Source organism: Haliotis rubra, unplaced genomic scaffold, assembly GCF_003918875.1.
Source record: "Haliotis rubra isolate DU_JTF1 unplaced genomic scaffold, ASM391887v1 Scf530, whole genome shotgun sequence".
NCBI lineage: Eukaryota > Metazoa > Mollusca > Gastropoda > Lepetellida > Haliotidae > Haliotis > Haliotis rubra.
This window is the reverse complement of record NW_025767225.1, coordinates 384,715-404,532: the sequence shown is the minus strand read 5'-3', so window position 1 is coordinate 404,532 and position 19,818 is coordinate 384,715. Positions and strand designations below refer to the sequence as shown.

The following is a 19,818-nucleotide window of genomic DNA, read 5'->3' as shown; positions in this document are numbered from 1 at the left end:
AGGCTAAATTGATAAGGGACCATTCATTTAATTTATGGCTTGTGGGGTGATGATAATTTTTATGGAGAAGCATGTACAATGTGAATGACACCCACCCACCCCCACCCCCCTATATTTATGTACATAGTAAATGTCATGCATAAATAATGAATGGTCCCTAAGGCTGAGTATTGTGGAATGTGGCGTTAAGGTGAAACAAACGAGCTTCAAGTCATTTACTGATCATTGGGATTGCAGGTGTTTTCTCTGGACTCGCATGACACGTTCCAATACTACTTCAACCCCCAGAGGACGGGGGGCAGGACCATGAACCTGGAGCGTTGTGCTGAACAGATTGCCACGCTGTGTGCCACACTGGGGGAGTACCCTGCCGTCAGATTTAGGAGGTGAGACTTTCACACAGAGAGAGAGGGTTTAGGTAGCTTGCCTGAGTCAGTTTGTCCAACCCATTAAGTAACCTGAGGGCTGGTAGAATTTCAGACTTTAGTATTTAATTGCAGGTCATTTCTTTATGTTATCACCCGTGGAGATCCGGGTTAGAATATTGATCTGAGTAACCCATGCTTGTAAGAGGCGACTAACGGGATCGGGTGGTCAGGCTTGTTGACTTGGTTGACACATGTAATCATATCCCAATTGCATGGAACGATGCACATGATGTTGATCACTTTATTGTCTGGTCCAGACTCCATTATTTACAGATCGCCGCCATACAGCTGGAATATTGCTGAGTGTGGCATACAACTAAACTCACTCACTCACTTTATGTTATCACATCTCTGGATTGTAAATGTTTCAGGTTATCTTGTGACCAAGGATTGCATCATGTTTAAAGTATTTCCACATTAAGTCATGGAAAACTGTAAAGGGTTGAATCTGTGTAATTCAGGATGTTTGATCCTGTATATTGTGGTCAACAAATATTGAAGATATATCCTACCTGTCATAATCATGTCATGCTGATGTGATAAGATCATTAGGCCAGACCAATTTTATTTCTTGTTTTACGGATCCGCCTGTCATATTTTTTCAAGAATAAGAAAAAAATTAAAAATTAATTTTCCCGCTCAAAAAATAAAATCCTAATGTTTTTGTGGGCCAAAAATGTAAACTTACAAGAAAATGTTTTATTTTTAAACTTATCCTATCTCACGACTAGCACCTCTCTCTCTTGCTTCGACTTTTAGTGGAACGACTGTAAACTTTTTTCCATAGGCCTCCTTGTCCATTCGCCCGTGCCCTCCATGCTGCTCTCCTAAATTAGCTTCCTAGTTCCTAATAAAGCTTGCAGCATGCTCCACTAATTGCCAACGTGACTACCTTGAATGATCATTCTCTTTCTTGTTGCACAATTGTGTGGACGTGCGGTATATTAGGGACATTATTTCACCCTAACATCATGGGGAAAAGTGATAATCAGTCAAGGAAAAGGAAAGTTTGTGCTCAATGCAAGACAAATTATTCATCCCTCAACCAGTCAGTCACTCTTGTGTAACTGGAACAAATGATGTGGCAAGTGATATTCACTAAAAGATGTATTAAGGCTTACTGCTGTTTGCTCCCCGGAGAATTAGGGACAGGAGATCTGATCCCACTCAACATCAAGTTACAGTGACAGAAAATCGTGACCTTTATGCAAGAGAGGCGACGCCTGTGGTTCAAGAGGATTTTATGGTCGCTTCATCAGATTCTTACTTATCTGAGGACGCTCGCACCTATTACGCACGACGCATCAATCACCTCCTTCCATAGCGTCAGATCACTTTCGTGATCGATAATTCTTCATTGCCTGTCCCATCTACACTACCAGGGGTCCTTAGATCGACACTATCATCATCCAGATCATCGGTACATATCCCTCGACTGTCTCAGTTTGTTTGGAGCCTGGCCAACCGCTCGCCAGCCAACTCACCACATTTCATTGAACTGGACGGAGCTGGCTATAACAGCGCCGCCGAGGGGCGTTCATCATGAATCAACACTTCAGGTTTCATCACCTAATCGCCCGATCCAGATCGCCACGCCATTCCAGATCACCACAACGATCTAGATCACCTTCACGATCCAGATCACCATCACAAGCCCAATCTAGATCACCGCTGTGCCTATCCAGATCACCAGATCATTCCAGATCACAGTCAGGATCCAGACCACAACTCACGATCTACATCACCAGATCATTCCAGATCACCAAACGGGTCCAGATCACAACTTCGAATCAGATCACCGGACAGATCCAGATCACCTTATCGATCCAGATCACCAAATGGATCCAGATCACAACTTCGAATCGGATCACCGGACCGATCCAGATCACCGAATGGATCCAGATCACAACCTCGAATCAGATCACCAGACCGATCTAGGTCACCTAACTGATCCAGATCACAACATCGAAGTAGATCGCCAGACCAATCCAGATCACCGAACTGATCCAGATCACAACATCAAAGTAGATCACCTAACCAATCCAGATCACCAAATCAAGCCAGATCGCAACTGCAAACCAGATCACCTGTTCGATCCAGATCACCTTATAGATCCATATCATGATCACAGTTTCCAGTTATTGCATCGAATCGATCTAGATCACTTTACAAATCCAGATCATCTTACCAACCCAGGTCACCTATACGATCTAGATCACCTTACAGAGCCATTGACCAATCAGGATCACAGTACAGATCCACATCTCATGGCCGATCCTATTCAGATGGTCGAACCAGAGCTCCAATCAGAACCAGATGACCAACTAGAACTACAGCAGGTGATCATTGCTCTGATACCACTAATAGGCCTACAGTCTCGTATGATGTTCCGTCTACACGCTCTGAGAATCACTCTAGGATCATCGCTGAGTCATGGGAACCTGATAACAATCCCACTCCTACAGCGACTCCAGATCTAAATATGATGATCAGGGCCATAACCTCAGCCTGGAACCAAATACAGCCTTCTGCTCCAGCCCATCCGCTTCGTAGCTCCTAGCTCATCTGGTCCACCTCCTGAAATAGCCATAGCCATGCATGCATCTCCCGCTCACTCTGAGTTATCTACCCTGGGGGTAGCTTTGCAGCAGTTGAGACACCTCAGGTACTCCTTTGGATTGTTGAGAAGCTCCAACTTCCCTTGAGTACTTTAGCAGATGACCTGGATCACTCTTATACTCTTAGGAACCGGATTGGTCTACCATCACCCTACCACCTCGACCTTGTATTCTGAAATTATCCAGTACACTAAATGATGGTTTCAAGAGCCTGAAATGAATTAAGGATGGATTCTCTGCTCCCAGATATAATACTTCTACCTCTCATGTCCACGGCCTAACAAAAATCTCTATGGCTCCAACAGTTGATGAGGATATTGGAACCCTGTGTGGCAAACGAGCTGCTTCGCCCTACCTTATTGAGGACTGAGAGTTGGCTGACATGGATTCAGCCGCGTGAGAAAGACGCTGCCATCTATTAGTTATGCGATTGCAGCAGTCGACGCTGTTAACACTGCTCTGGAGCATACTTACTCTGATCAAGACGCTTACATCCGAGGATGCATGACTTTAGCTCTGGACCAGTTCCAAATTATCCTGGATCAGTTGTCTCATTTTTTGGGCTACACTCTTGCTGTTCGCTGACGTGGACCCCTTAACATCTCTTCATGGGAGGAGCGATTTAAAACAGAACTGTTTCACCAGCCTTGGTTTACTGACTCCCTCTTCAATGGTAGCATCCAAAGAAATCTAATTTGATAAAGTCCCATTGAACTGTTAAAGATACAGAAGTCACAGCTCCAGGACTCATTAAAACAGCATCGAACTGCACAGTTCACCCCCTACCAATCTGTTTTACGCAATCTTTTTAGTGTATGATCCACTCAAGACCGTGGCAGAGGAAACAGATCTGGCCGTGGTGGTTCCTCCCCGCCCCCCAGGACTCTGGCCCAGGGACCAGCCGGGGAAGCAGTGGACATTCCCAGTCGCTCCGGTATTTACAACAGATCTTCGCCCGAATTGGACCATCCTCAAAGATCCGTGACGCCACCAACCTGCTACTTCACGCTATCAGCTACCCGATATTGGCAGTCCACCTCTCACGCCGTGATCCGCTCGCTCATATCCTGTGGACCAGCTTCAGACTCTGCAATCCACAATAGGTAATGCTATTAGACAAACTCGCGATAGAGCTCCTAGGTCCATCAGCCCGTCACTGCAGGATTCTACTCCCCATCTTCTTGGTTCCAAGGAAAATTCCAACAAACTCCGCTCATCTTCAATATGAAGTTGTTCAATGCCCGATTCCTGCTTCCACCGCCTCACTTCAGGATGGTGTCGATCAACCTTTACGCACCATCCTGAAGAAGGAGACTTCCTCATCAGCCTAGATCTTCAGGATGCTTATCTTCACGCTCCGATACATCCAGAACACCGGAAGTACCTTCGCTTGTTCAACGGAATCACTACCAATGGAAATTCCTACCATTTGGAATTTCCACGGCCCCGGGCTTTTACCCGAATTACCAAGCCCATAACGAGCTTCCTCCACTTTCAAGGGATCACCTTCAAAGCTACATAGACGATTGCATCCAGGCTCAACAGGATCCGATCGTGTTGCTTACGCCAGCTACTACAGTTCACCACCACGCTGCTCAGACAGTTAGGGTGGCTGCTGAACATCGCAAAAATCGAACTAATACCGACTCAGAAACTCCAATTCATCGGAGCACTGTTCGACACTCGTCAGGGGATGATGTTCGTACCTCATGACAGGTGGATAAAGATTCAGCAATGCACTCCTCCAGCACTGTCTCAGGCGAGAACCTTACGACAGTAGCAGAGCTACTGGGCCTTCTGACGTCAGCTCAAGCCTTAACGTACAGAGGCCAGCTCCAACTTCGGCCGATACAGCGATTTCTACGCCCGTACCTTCAGGCCGACAACCCCAAGGAACTAATTTGCCTTCCAGAACTGCTTCGTCCAGTCCTTCAATGGTGGCTCGACGAACGGAATGTTTGCACCGACTCATCACCTATTCGTCGATGCATCCCTCATGGGTTGGGGAGCTCACTTCCTGACCACCAAGTGGTCGGGCTGTGGTCATCCGACGAACGGGTACTTCATATAAAAGAGCTGGAATTCAAGCCATCTCACATTGGGCAACAGAGCTTCAATCAACCAGTCTGCTGATCCAATCAGACAATTCAACAGTGGTTTGGTATATAAATCATCTAGGCTCGACAGGCTCGGCGAATCTGCTACAATGGGTGATCAGGTTCTTCCATCTCATCGACTCACTCACATTGTAGCCAGAGCCTTGTCCAGATCCAACCGACCGTCCCCGACAGAGTGGAAGTTACTGCCCCAGATCTTTCAGTCGATGATCTACCCATTATCACGGCCTCAAATAGATCTGTTCGCCACAAGGTTCAACAACCAACTTCCAAAGTTCATATCCCCAGTCCCAGACTCCTTGGCTTGGGACCTCGACGTGTTGGCAATATCATGGGAGGGTCTCAATGCCTATGTGTTCCCCCCTCCAGCTCTGCTACCAAAAGTTATACACTTCCCACTTCCACCTCGGCTCCGGTCGTTGCTGAGTTTCTCCAGCATCTCCGCACTACTAAGAAACTCAAGGGTACTACGTTAGCTACCTACTTAGCCGCCATTAACTCTGTTTTCTACTACGCTCCTATAGAGGCTCCTATAGACTCATGGAAACATGATTTAGGCAGTGACTATGAGGATGTCATCTTGTCCGGAGCAGATCTTCCAAACTATACATGCTAGCTTCATCAAACTTGGTACACATATCAAGCATGATCCCTAGATGTGCCTTTTGGGGGGTAGATCCAGATATGAATTGTATTTTTTGCTGTTTCCATGGAAACACGACTTGCTGCCTCCAGTGCCAAATATGTTTGATTATTTTGTCTGAGAGCATACATCTCTTAAAGTTTACATTGCTAGGTTCACCAAACTTCACACACATGTTAATCATTACCCATTGATGTGCCTTTTGCTATTTTAAAGTTTTTCAGAATTTAGTTTTTTCGCTGTTTCCATGGAAACACGACTTGAGGCTGTGACTATGAGGATGTCATCTTGTCCATACCAGCAGATCTTCCAAACACAATCAGCCTACATACATATTAAGGAGAGCAGCATGGAGGGCACGGGCTTAATGGACAAGGAGGCCTATGGAAAAAAAGTTTACAGTCGTTCCACTAAAAGTCGAAGCAAGAGAGAGAGGTGCTAGTCGTGAGATAGGATAAGTATATAAATATACAATTTATATTAAAATTTCCAATTTTGGCCCATATACACTTCATAAATTGCCAAAAGTAAAATACTTCGAGTATTTAGTAGGAATATTACTTTCACTGGTGATTTTATTTTTATTTTTTTCCCTTCTGCCTTCAGGTTTTCTTAGGACAAAAATCCCTAAAACAAGAAATATAAATGGTCTGTCCTTATAAGGATTTCTATTACAAACTGATTCTTTTCAATGCCGATTCTACTATTCCAGTGACTTTGATCGCAATGCTGAATTTGCTCAGATGGTGCAGCAGAAAATTGATGGCTACAAAGCTGATGACATCACCATGGGGAGGTAGGTCAGAATGTAACCACTTCCTCATTTAGTGCGGTGGGGTAGCCTAATGGTTAAAGCGTTAGCCACGTCCGCCAAAGACCGGGTTCGAATCCCCACATGGGCACAATGTGTGAAGCCCATTTCTGGTGTCCCCGCTGGATGTTGCTGGAATATTGCTAAAAGCAGCATAAAACCAAACTCAGACAGTCAGTCAGTCCTAATTTAGTTTAGTTGAGCTTGGTTTTCTTACCAGTTTGGATTTTTCTGATTCTGAGAATTGATTTCTGTGATGAAAAATGGGATGCCAACCAATGCCAGTGGTCCTACTTTTGAAATCATGGAAGTGAGATCTCTTGTTAAGCAGTTGAAGTAAATCTGTGAAGGAAGCAAGTCATATCAGCCCATATCATATCATGACATTCCAGGTCTACAGTCTTGGTGTTACCGTGGTTATTGTTTGCTAATAAATTGCTAATACACTTTTAAGTTCGAAAGCAATACTACTTGCATTGCATTTTAGGTTAGGAGTTGACAGTCATTAATTGGTGATGCATTTAATTGCATGGTTAAAGTAATTATATGTGTTACTGATGATGTTGTATCTTCAACAGGGCATTGCCAAGGACAGGTCAGTCCTGCTGATTCTGGACCGAGGATTTGACCCCATCTCTCCTCTCCTGCATGAGCTGACGTTTCAGGCCATGGCCTATGACCTTCTACCTATTGAAAACGATGTCTATAAGTGAGTGATCTTTTCAAATTGAAGTTTAAAACTATCAGTGATAAACCATGAAGTCATTTTAATCACAAGATAATAAGATAAATAATTCTCATTTTATTTTATGTTATTGAATTACTTTCAGTTCAGATTGGACATTCCATTGCATTGCATCGACTTGTACACTAAATAGTTTCCTGGATTGTCTGAGTGTGGCAATGCCTCTCCCACATTGGACTTGCTTGATTTGAATGGATGGAAGGTTTGTTTCTCTAAATCAGGGTTCTGCATATAGAAATGTACCCTACAACAAAGAATTTAAAAGTGGTTGAATTTAACTGTAAAGGTGTAAAGATGACTTTTTTATAAATAGCAGGACCAGTAAGCATGACACAGAGGGAGAAGCTTCTCAGCTTATGAAAAGTACTTGAATTTGAAAAATTTACCACAAGTACTTAAAAAGTGCTGGATTTTGTAATGTGTCCTTGAAAAGTGCTTGAAATTTCATTAAAATATTTGTTGTGGTTCCACTGACGATCAATCAATCGTTTTGATTAAATTGCATCTATTTCCTGGTTCCTTACATCATAAAAAAAGAAACCGGCACTGTCTGTGAATCGTCTGTTTGCGCTGTGTTCTGACAGATCGTTGTTAATGCTGGAAGCAGCAATGTCGAAACTGAAAGTGAAACTTGTCTGCGATACTTTGTTAAAAAAAGTGGTGCTTGAAAACACATCATATGTCCATGAAAAGTCCTTGAAAAGCCCTTGAATCTCATGAGATCTTGGCTGTATGAACCTTGTAAGTACACATGCACCTTCCACAGGTACGAAAACACAAGTGGCAGTGATGTCAACGAAAAGGAGGTTCTCCTGGATGACCACGATGAGCTGTGGCTGGAACTACGACATCAGCACATTGCTGTGGTGTCTCAGTAAGTAGATATACAACCTTGTACAGGGGACCCCCTCTAATACACACCATAGAGACCAGGCAAACCTTGATTACCAGATGATATACTGAGGGAAACAAATAAAGGGAACACCACTTCATGGCAGTGCTCCTTTATTTATTCCCAGATTTCCTCCCACAGCGCTATTCAAAGCTGGTGATGAAAACTGGAAAATATTAACGGAACGTTTGAATTTTCCTGTGTTCCTTTATTTGTTTCTCTCAGTATATTTATATGAAACAAAATAAAGACTACTGCCTCTTCACCTGGGAATCTGGTTCCCTGATGAAGACAGTAAATTTCAGTTGCCATCAAAATACACAAAGTTTGTAAATTACACCCTGTTGTGTCCAACATATTGCACAGGGACCATAGTGGACTTCATAACGCTGCATCGTGTTAGATCGTGTTAGAATTGATCTTCAGTAACCCATGCTTGTCTTAAGAGGCAATTAACGGGATCGTGTGGTCAGGCTCACTGACTTGGTTGACACGTGTAATCGTATGATCGTATGATTTTGATCACTGGATTGTCTGATCCAGACTCAATTATTTACAGACCGCTGCCATGTAGCTAGAATATTGCTAAATGCATTAAACAACAAACAAACAAACAAAGAGAAAGGTGATGGAGCGTCTGTACAGTATCTTGTATCAATGTACTAATCATATTGGCAGAAAGGACGAGTAATGTTACACAAGAGGCAAAGAGAAGGAGATACAAATTTTAACTCCTACACACTTAAGCAAGCTGTTTGGCCATGGAACAACATTGGAAAATCAACATTTGGTAACGTTTAAAAAATGAAAAAAAGGTTGAAGTTATTTCTTGTAATGGTAAATGGTAAGGCACTGAGTGCAGAGTATGCTAAGTGGGCAATGAAATCATAGCTGCTGATGACTTTACCAACAAAGACATGAAAAAAATGGACATTCGGCTAAACTTGTTGTTCCCCAACCCACCAACTGAGACAGACATCATCACGATAAGACTTGGTCATCTTTGTTTAATGTTAACAGGGGCGGTGGGGTAGCCTAGTGGTTAAAGCATTGGCTCATCACACCGAAGATCCAGGTTCGATTCCCCACATGGGTACAATGTGTTAAGCCCATGTCTGGTGGCTCCTGCTGTGATTTCGCTGTAATATTGCTAAAAGCGGCATAAAACCTAACTCACTAATGTTAATAATTCTTCTGATTGTCATTATTTATTTTATTCAGACAAGTAACCAAAAAACTGAAACGCTTTGCTGAGGATAAGCGTCTAACCACCCCCGACAAGGCCAACATCCGAGACCTGTCACAAATGTTGAAAAAGATGCCCCAGTACCAGAAGGAGCTGAGCAACTACTCCACACACCTCCATCTTGCTGAGGACTGCATGAGGCAGTATCAGAAGCATATAGACAAGCTGTGTAAAGTAGAGCAGGTAGGACAGTGTTGGGAGTTGTGATTGTACCACGGTAGACTGCCTAAAGGAAATGTGTAATAGTTTCAGATATGTTTTTGACCTGTAAAACTGGGCAAGAACAATCATGACAGAGGATGATTAGAAAAAGCCAGTGACTTTAGCTACTAGTCTGCACCCCAAGTCTTTACTTAGTCTGTCAGTCTTCTAAGCATTGCCTATAAAAGTGCATGCATTGACACTAAGATTTACTGAAATGACAAGCTTTGAAATTGTGTTGTATGTTCTATGTACCTACTTCCAACCTCTTTGAACAATCATAAGATAACGTTCTGCTGTAAAGTACCGAGGAATCGAACCTAATCTTAGTCTAAATAGCAATGTTTTGCACATGCTCAGACAGCACATGCCATGTCATACTTAGTGTTCTCTGCATAGGCGGATCCAGAGGAGGGGTGCAGGGGAGCGAACCCCCCTTTTGTCTTGAAAGTTTATTATCCCCCGCAACGCGTTTTGCGGGGGTATTAAAATGGACTCCGTCCGTGCGTGTGTGCGTCCCTCCGTGCACATTTGTCTTTTCCGGAGCAGAACTCTAAAACTGTTCACTATTTCTTCACCAAACTTGGCACATAGATAGATCTGGTGGTGTACTGGTGCCTTTTGGTAGTTTTGGAATTCTGAATAAAACATTTTTGGCGTTTCCATGGCAAAAGTTTGACTTAGCCTGAAATTGGTGGTAGTGCTCTTTTCCGGAGCTGAACTCTAAAACCGTTCGCTATTTCTTCACCAAACTTGGCACATAGATAGATCTGGTGGTGTACTGGTGCCTTTTGGTAGTTTTGGAATTCTGAATAAAATATTTTTGGCATTTCCGTGGCAACAAGTTTGACATAGACTGAAATTGGTGGTAGTGCTCCTTTCTGGAGCAGAACTTTAAAAACCTTTCAATACTATCCTTCCACTTTTCTATATACACACCTAAATATTTGACATAATCATAACTCGTAGACATAATCATGAAGAGTATTTTGCCATTGCAGGGGATATTGATGACTTTGTCTTCTTGTTAAATTACCATTGAAACTTGGGTGAAAAAGAATTGTGCACCCCTCCTTTTCTCAATAGTGTGCACCCTTTCTCCAAAGCTGTATCCGTCCCTGCTCTGTGAAGCAACCACATGGGCACAATGTTTGAAGCTCATTTCTGGTGTCCCCCCGCTGTGATATTGCTGGAATATTGCTAAAAGCGGCGTAAAAGTAAACACACTCACTCACTGTGAAGCAAGATGCTTTTAATCTGTCTGTTCAAGGGACTGTTTTTAATTGTCAGGATCTTGCCATGGGAACTGATGCAGATGGGGAAAAGGTTAAGGATCATATCCGGAACATTGTCCCGATCCTGCTGGACCAGAACATCACAGCCTATGACAAGATCAGGATTATCCTCCTTTACATTATTCACAAGGGAGGTGAGTCAGGTTGGGCAGGTCACTCATAATCTTCTCGTTGTGAAAAGGTTCGTCATCTGTAAGTACTTCTAACAACATTGGACGAGCTCAGGTGGTTTCGGCATGAGTTCTTCATGATCCAGATTTGACACGTTCTCCAGGTGGAACAGGTAGCCTTGTGTATTGTACTGGCTGTCTCATTGATGACACACATTCAACCATGTCACCAAGTCTGATTACCTAGCCATTCAGTGCCCTCTAACCACCACATACATAAGGATCTTACCTGAATCCCCATTAGTTCTGCTCCAGAATGTTGAGATTTCATGGAATTCAAGGGCAAGGCTTCAATATGAACTACTTTCTGAACTAATGGTTTCAAGACCTACATTGATACAAAGGACAATCTTATTCAGGATCCATATAGTTGGAATCCATAGAAATCATCCTCGATAATCTCCAGGATATACGTTCCGATAAAGCTCCACTATACCCTGGCATATACGGCTCAGCCCGATAATTTTATTACCTCCCTTGGCTGGCTTTTTATCCAATCAGGTGTCTACGCTGGGAAGTTGAGCGTACCAATCACAAGGTTTCTATCATAACTCACTTTCGCTTGTTTTATCTTACCAATTAAACTTGGCATCACAATTGTTGCAGAAGTACTCTGAAAGACAGAGGAGGAGTTCTTGCATATATTTTTTGAAGGTTTCAGACTTGTCAATTTGTCTGTATGTCTGTATCGGTCTGAGCTGTAGATGCATCCAGGGTATGGTGGAGGTTTATTGGAACGTATGCCCTAAAGATTATCGAGGATGTAGAAAATCAACAGCTGTAGAAACCTTGTTGTAGTACATGTACTTAGTTATTGGGGAAAAGTTATGTTACACAAAGTTATCAGTTCATTGGGTAAATAGAGTATAGGTATGTCCACCTCATCTTGTCAGTCCTAAGTGTAGTGTTGCATTATGTCCCCCACAGGTGTGGATCACTAGGAACAGCAGGTGCCCCTTAGCCAATGGTGTCAGCTGGTCTTGAATCTATGTAATGTTGTCCTAATCAAGCATGATAAGTGTCGTGACTATTTATGTCCTATTTAAAATGATGTACATCAGTTGAAGGAAATAGATGCAGACATGATTCAACTGTTTGCGTCATGACTCGAAATACCTTGATATATGATGAAAATGTCATGTGACTTTTGTGTGTGATGGTATCAGAGGACGTGATGTGTGAACGTACTACTCTAGGTATGACATGACACTCACACATAGATAGGTGTGATGGTATCCCTAGACCGTGACGTGTGACTGTCCTATACTTTAGGTATCACGTGACTAACATGTAAGATCCATCAGTGCGGGCATCATGTGACTTAAGTTTGTAATCGTCCTACGTGAGGTGTCACGTTATGTTGAAGGTATCATGTGCCGTTGATGTGACATGGTATTGTATGACTTTGACATGTGACTGTCCTATAAAAGTTATCTAGATATCATGTGACTTTGTGTGACATAAAAGAATTACACTGCAGTATCTTCCACGGGAGAGTAATAATATGTCATACTTTCAGATGTGCCTGTACTGCACTGTCGGTATCATATGACTTTTGCATGTGACCATCCCATACAATGCATTCGGACTTTTACTTTGGTACTGCACTGTGGGTATCACTTGACCATCCTATACCGTGAGTTATATGACTTTGACGTATGACTGTACTGCACTGTAGGTATCACGTGACCATTCTTTAATATGAGTTATGACTTTGACGTGTGACTGTATTGCACTGTAGGTATCACGTGACCATCCTGTACCGTGAGTTATATGACTTTGACATGTGACTGTACTGCACTGTAGGTATCATGTGACCATCCTGTACCGTGAGTTATATGACTTTGACATGTGACTGTACTGCACTGTAGGTATCACGTGACCATCCTATACCGTGAGTTATATGACTTTGACGTGAGAGTCTAGTGCACTGTAGGTATCACGTGACCATCCTATACCGTTAGTTATATGACTTTGACATGTGACTGTACTGCACTGTAGGTATCACGTGACCATCCTATACTGTGAGTTATATGACTTTGACATGTGACTGTACTGCACTGTAGGTATCACGTGACCATCCTATACTGTGAGTTATATGACTTTGACGTGTGACTGTACTGCACTGTAGGTATCACGTGACCATCCTATACCGTGAGTTATATGACTTTGACGTGTGACTGTACTACACTGTAGGTATCACGGAGGAGAACCTGGCTAAGCTGCTCCAGCATGCCCAGATCCCCATGGAGGAGAAGTGCATCGTCACCAACATGCAGAACCTCGGCATCCCCATCATACAGGATGTAAGTACTCTCTGCCTCTCTTCCCACCTCACGTCACCAATATACTCACATGCTCATACAACCTGGAGTCACAACCACCTGCACATATTGACTCACGTTATTGGCTCACATGGCCCACATGTGACTCACATAGACTTTAATCAAACCACGTATGAGAATTTGTCAAAAAGACATAAAGTTTCCAAAATATGAAATGTTAAAACATAAAATCATTTCATACACAGTCTGTTTTATATGAAATATAGTTAATTATTTTTGGCCTGATTTAGAATCTCAAAGCCAAGTAAATACATTATGTCGGGTTTTCTTTATGAGGTATTAAACTACTTTTGAGTATATTTTTAAGATTTCCCTTCAAATCTGACACTTTATATGTGTAAGACTACCAGTGTGTGTGTTACATATGCACAGAGCATATGGACACAAGGGAGATTTATTCATACATACTATTTACCTTACAACAACATACACTGCTGTGGAAGTTAACTACTTAATTTGTTGCAACTCCTCTAGGATTGCTGTAACTGACTGGAGGAATTTCAGTTTGAAGCTTAGTTTCCGTTGATTATATTAAGAAATTCTAAGTGGATATAATTCATGTCACTTACAAAGTATTTGATATTGTGCTAAATGCATGATATAAGATATAGTCTTTGTACTTGTATATTTAGTGCACATCTAGACGTATGTCATTGTTTCCTGATTGCATAGATCGATGCTCATGATGTCAGTCACTGGATTGTCTGGTCCAGACTTGATTATTTGCAGACTGCCATCATATGGCTGGAATATTGCTGAGTTTGGCTTAAACAACAATTTAACAAACATATGACATATCTTAACATATAAGAAAAAAGGATTTTATGATCAGTAACCACAATCAAATATAATGGATTTGTTTGGGGCCAGTGTATATCAGGTAATATTCTTTCTGATCATTTACAAGGACAGAAGCTTTATAGTAAAATTTAATGTCTTATATTCATGTTTTTGTTGTTGAAAGATTGAAATAAAATCTTCTCTTCATTTCAACTAGGATTTGTTAGTGATAAATTTGCAATAGGAAACTTTGAAAGTCAGTGTAACCATGGTAACCGTATGTGCAAACATCCTAATCAGTCATTAAGGAAAGGAAAAAATTATTGGTATTTAATAGATTACCTGAAATATTTTAGGGGTTATGGAGGCATAGAAGTTAAAAAATAAGGTGGACATAGTGTAACTCCATGTATTAGGAACATACATGCGGCCATTCAAATGGAATCACTAACCCTTTATAGAAATGTAAAGTAAGTGGCTAGGAGCTATTATTCCAGCTGGTGATTCATTCTGGTTGTAACCATGGTAAGTCAACGTAAAATTATGCATACATTGCTGAGGCTAGAAGACATCTGTTACAGAATGTTGAATAATAAAGTACTGTTGAAAATAGAAATAAATTGATTTTTGGACCGTATATGTAATTATTTATAGAAAGAGAATAATTTTTTGCATATATTAATATAACTTTGTCACGAACCTTTTTATTGGCCTTGGAATGTGTATATTTGCTGATCAGTGGTAGATGAGATGTTCTTTTACTTTGAAAAAATCAAAAAGTTGTTAAAATGTTACTTCAGTAAAACAGTAAAAATATGTATTCAACCAAGCAACAACCTGATCTGTCAACAGTGTGATGCATTTAGTCAGGTATACAAGCCATTGTGTAGATTTATGTGAATGGGATGTAATGCAGGTTTATATTTTTCATGTAGATTAATGTCGACATTCTTTTTTATAAAACAGGATTTGTGGATTCCCTTAACCATTTTCATGCTTATAATGACTGCCCAAAACACTAGGTTTTTTTCAGAAAATTTAAATGACTTTTTCTTGATACCACAGGGATTTATCCAGGATTCTAAACTAAGGGCCCCTAGCAGAGTAATTAGAAATAAGAAAGTATATTATTTCAGTTGCTAATTTCTTAAATTTAGTGGTATTTTGACATTGTTCTTTGAGAATGTTTTCAGTGAAATAGGGAATGATATAACAATAAACTAACCTCTTCCTGTTCATTGTTCCTGTTATCACTGAAAGACAGCTTAGCCCTCCAAAACCATAAAATTGGTTAGCAAGATATTATTTATATATATCAACATGAACAGGGAAATTTTTGATGACATTTAGTGTAGTCTTGAGGCCAAATATCACCCTTTGGATAGGTCTTGATAAATCCCTGTATAAAAGCCATACAAACTGTTTAATCTAATGATTATGATTATTATGACAGTAGCACAATGTTTGATGTTACAGGGGCTGTTTCATAAGCTTTCCAGATTAATTCTTTATTTCCAAAACTGAAAAAGCTCATTGTTAAAATTATTACCATAGGAATGGTACATGTGATTTAGCAAAGGACATATCTCTGAAAAAACATAACTTTTCTGTAACTGTTATTATCTGGAGGACTCATTATACAGCCCCTTATTTGACCTTGACCTTACTACCAGGATGGCTCAGAAGGAGGCAAAGGGCTCAAAGCTACCAGCCCACTAAATTTAGTCTTGTGTGGAGGGGTGTGTATTTTAACAATTTCTGGTTGGGTGTGGGAGAGGTGGACACAAGACTCGATATGTGGCGGCGGGATTTCTCCAACATTGGACTGTATGTTTTCTGTTACTCTCTAGCTTCTTTTGTGTTTCTTTTATGGAATCTTTATTTCTCTGGTTCTAATCTTTTTGTCCTAAGTTGCTTGGATTTTAGTGCAATGCAGCAAAGCTGTGTCTTTTCCAGACAAGACTTAAAAAAAACCTATCGATTCTATGCAAGTTTATAGCCTTAAGCCTCATCTGAAAAGCAAAATATTTATCTCTAATATTTGAGAAATAAATCTATTAATGTGATAACACTCACCACATATTTTATACAATGTAGTGTTTCCCCATGGATCCAAAAAGGGCAGGGCGATAGAATGTCAATAGGGCCCCCCCTATTCAAATAAGGGCATGCAGTGACAGATTTCCAAGAGTTATGTCAAGTTATTCATGCATATGATTTTAAAATCTAAAAAAAAGCACAGTTATTTCATGAAATTGTGTTGTATATCATGACTCAGAAAATATTGGTCAATGTGTCGAAGTGATTTAGTTTTGCAAATTATGTATGGACGACATCAGGTATCCTAGGCCTTGCATATTATGGTGTCCAGTAATTCTGCATGAATCTGTTCAGGGACATATTCATGAGCTTTTTATTTTTGCTACAGTTCTTCAAACTCTTTGGATATTTCATGTTTTGATTTTACAGTTTTGCTTACCTTTAAATCCTCTTAATCCGATCAAGTTTAGCTCCTGCAAACAGAACGTTTGTGTGAGCCTGTGGCTTGTTGTCTGTCCGTCATCCGTCATCCGTCATCCATGTATGGCAGCCATGTTGATAAACTGCCTTGACATTTGGCTCAAGTCTGTGAGTGAGTGAACTGGGTTTAATGCCACTGTAAAAAGTAATCAAGTTTCATCACATCATGTCAGTTTAACATGGCTGAAAGTCTGAAGTGGTACAGGTACAGGTCTGAGATATTTACCACTCTGGTGAAACATGAGCGGGTGAGACCCTGACAAACCTAGAAACATAATCAGTAGGGCTGCAACGATTCACCCAGACCTCGATTCGATCGTTTTTCGATATTGGACCCTTGATTCGATCATTTTTTTATTCAATTCTTCATACAAGTAAAAACATCAGATTTCATTTAACTCTCAGAGTTCAAGACCCGTGAAGGTCCGGGTTAGAATATTGATCTTCAGTAACCCATGCTTGTCGTAAGAGGCGACTAACGGGATCAGGTGGTCAGGCTCGCTGACTTTGTTGACACATGTCATCGGTTCCCAATTGCGCAGATTGATGCTCATGCTCTTGATCACTGGATTGTCTGGTCCAGACTTGATTATTTACATACCGCCGCCATATAGCTGGAATATTGCTGAGTGGGCGTCAAACTAAACTCGCTCGCTCAGAGTTCAAATGAGTCGGCTCTTTTGGCGTGAAATTCATTGTCAACTTGGCGATGTCTACTAAAGACAATGCTCATTGGACAATTAGCCCGGCATCAACCAATCTTCTTTTGCCTTATTTCAACGCTCGAAACTGCTCGAGTTGGATTAAAAATTACGTTCTCGCTGTGTGGAAACAATTGAAATAGACATCGAATCGAAATAGTGATAAGGGTATTGAAAATTGAAACTAAGGTGTTAGATTCGACTTTCGATATCTCGAATCGAATCGTTGCAGCTCTAGTAATCAGGGCAGGATTTCAAACCCACATTGACAGATTTATGGGGTGCTCGACAGCCAACTACAGCAGGCATTTGGGTGTGGGGTGGTTGTTGGCAGTTTGTGTGGGGAGAGTATGGGTGTTGGGGCAGCTGTCCTTCAAGTTTACTGCTTTCATATTTGGTTCTTGGGACCCTCTAAATGTTTTCACTTTGTAGTCATGACAAGAACCATTGACTTGTATGTTGATTTGTAACACTGATACGACATCGAAGTCTTGACACATGACGGGCATTGGGACAGCCTTGTGGTTAAAGTGTTTGTTTGTCACACCAAACCCGGGTTTGATTCCAATCATAGGTACAATGTGTGAGGCCCATTTCTTGTGTCCCTTGCTGTGATATTGCTAGAATATTGACAAAAGTGGCCTAAAACCCTATTCACTCACTCTTACTTGCAAAAGGGGTGAAACTATTTTAATAGTATAGTGATAATTTGACATGTACCACAACCACCCTGCACAATGACTCACTCACTTACTCACTCACTCACTTTATTTACAGACTGCTGCCATATAGCTGGAATATTGCTAAGTGCGGCCTGACTCACTCACTCACTCACTCACTCACTCACTCTATTTACAGACCGCTGCCATATAGCTGGAATATTGCTGAGTGCGGCGTAACTCACTCACTCACTCACTCACTGGGGATGATAGTGTAGCCAGGTGGTTAACACATTCATGGGGTACACTGAAGACCTGGGTTTAATTCCTGAGTGCAGCGTTGGAAGCCATTTCATGTGTACCCTGCTGTCACACAGGACTGGAATACTTTATAAATGCCTAAAACATTGCTCACTTTCGACATATAAAAATCATTTATCACTGTGGAATTATTTAGTATTTAGGCTGTAAGCTATCCCTACCTAAGGGGCGGTGGGGTAGCCTAGTGGTCAAAGCGTTGGCTCGTCACGCCGAAGACCAGGGTTCGAATCCCCACATGGGTACAATGTGTGAAGCCCATTTCTGGTGTCCCCCCGCCATGATGTTGCTGGAATATTGCTAAAAGCGGCATAAAACCAAACTCAGTCAGTATCCCCACCTAAACAGGTTTTCCTATGTTGTACAATATGTGTTTATTCTTTAAGGGTCAAAAGTGTCATGAAAAAGTGGAACATGTCTTATTCTGTGTTTCAAATATGATATTCATCCGTAACATTGTAAATATTGAGGTGAGCTATGGAGCTTTATGGTGCCATTTCTGTTGTAAATCATGTAATGTTTGTAAGACTAACAGCTATGTTCTGAGTTTCTATGTAGTATTAATGCTATCTGTTCAAATTGTTTGCATCTATGATCAATGTTTAATATTAATTTACACTGCGTTCATCTCACTTTTAGAGTATATATCAGTGCATGCAGTTAACCACCTGAATATATTCTGTATTGTTTGTTTCTTGAAGCAACGGAAGCCTTCTATAGGCTACCAAAACATTTCTGTAACTTCCAAATAAAACTATTCTGTTATTTTTTTTTCTTCATGCACCATTCAATATAAAGGGGCAAGGAAAAAACTATAGCCGTCTAGACGAAAGTTCTTTTAGAATTCTGGAGGTAAATATACCAGCAAGCGAAGATTTTAATTTCATTTACATACATTCTGTCTTTCTTTTCCTTCATGCCACTTATTATTAAGGGTCAAGGAAAAAACTATAGTCGTCTTATTCAAGACTGCTCTAGTTATGGGACGTTTCAGGGCGGTCTACAGGTGAGATGGAGCACAGCTGCGAGAACGTTGCCCCCAAAACACTGAACCTCTTGAACTCTAACGGGCTTACGTTTTTGCAGCTTGATTTATTACTAGATCTTTGGTTTGTAGATTTGATTCTTTTCGACTGTGATGGTGAGGTACTGTGTGTAGCAGCACATTCATTTTTGTTGGGTTTCGTTCCTCTCTCGGTTTTACGTTTTGGTTCATTCAGTTTCAGCAGTAGCAGAGATGAGGATTGTGACTCAGACTGGCATGTGCAGGTTAATGGATGACTGATAATGATCACAGTTAGTGTCATGAAAAGGGTCCAGTTTCATTAG

General features: G+C 41.2%; 1 protein-coding gene across 1 annotated transcript in view; it reads left to right on the top strand.

Annotated features, from left to right (window-relative positions):
* The window catches only part of LOC124253068 (syntaxin-binding protein 1-like), a 38,387-nt gene that overhangs the window by 5,115 nt on the left and 13,454 nt on the right, over positions 1-19,818 (top strand). Inside the window, 8 exon segments of the mRNA XM_046686795.1 lie at positions 238-386; positions 6,519-6,606; positions 7,196-7,326; positions 8,129-8,236; positions 9,476-9,683; positions 10,992-11,130; positions 13,363-13,472; positions 19,424-19,495. Of these exon segments, the coding sequence (XP_046542751.1) occupies positions 238-386; positions 6,519-6,606; positions 7,196-7,326; positions 8,129-8,236; positions 9,476-9,683; positions 10,992-11,130; positions 13,363-13,472; positions 19,424-19,495 (1,005 nt within the window).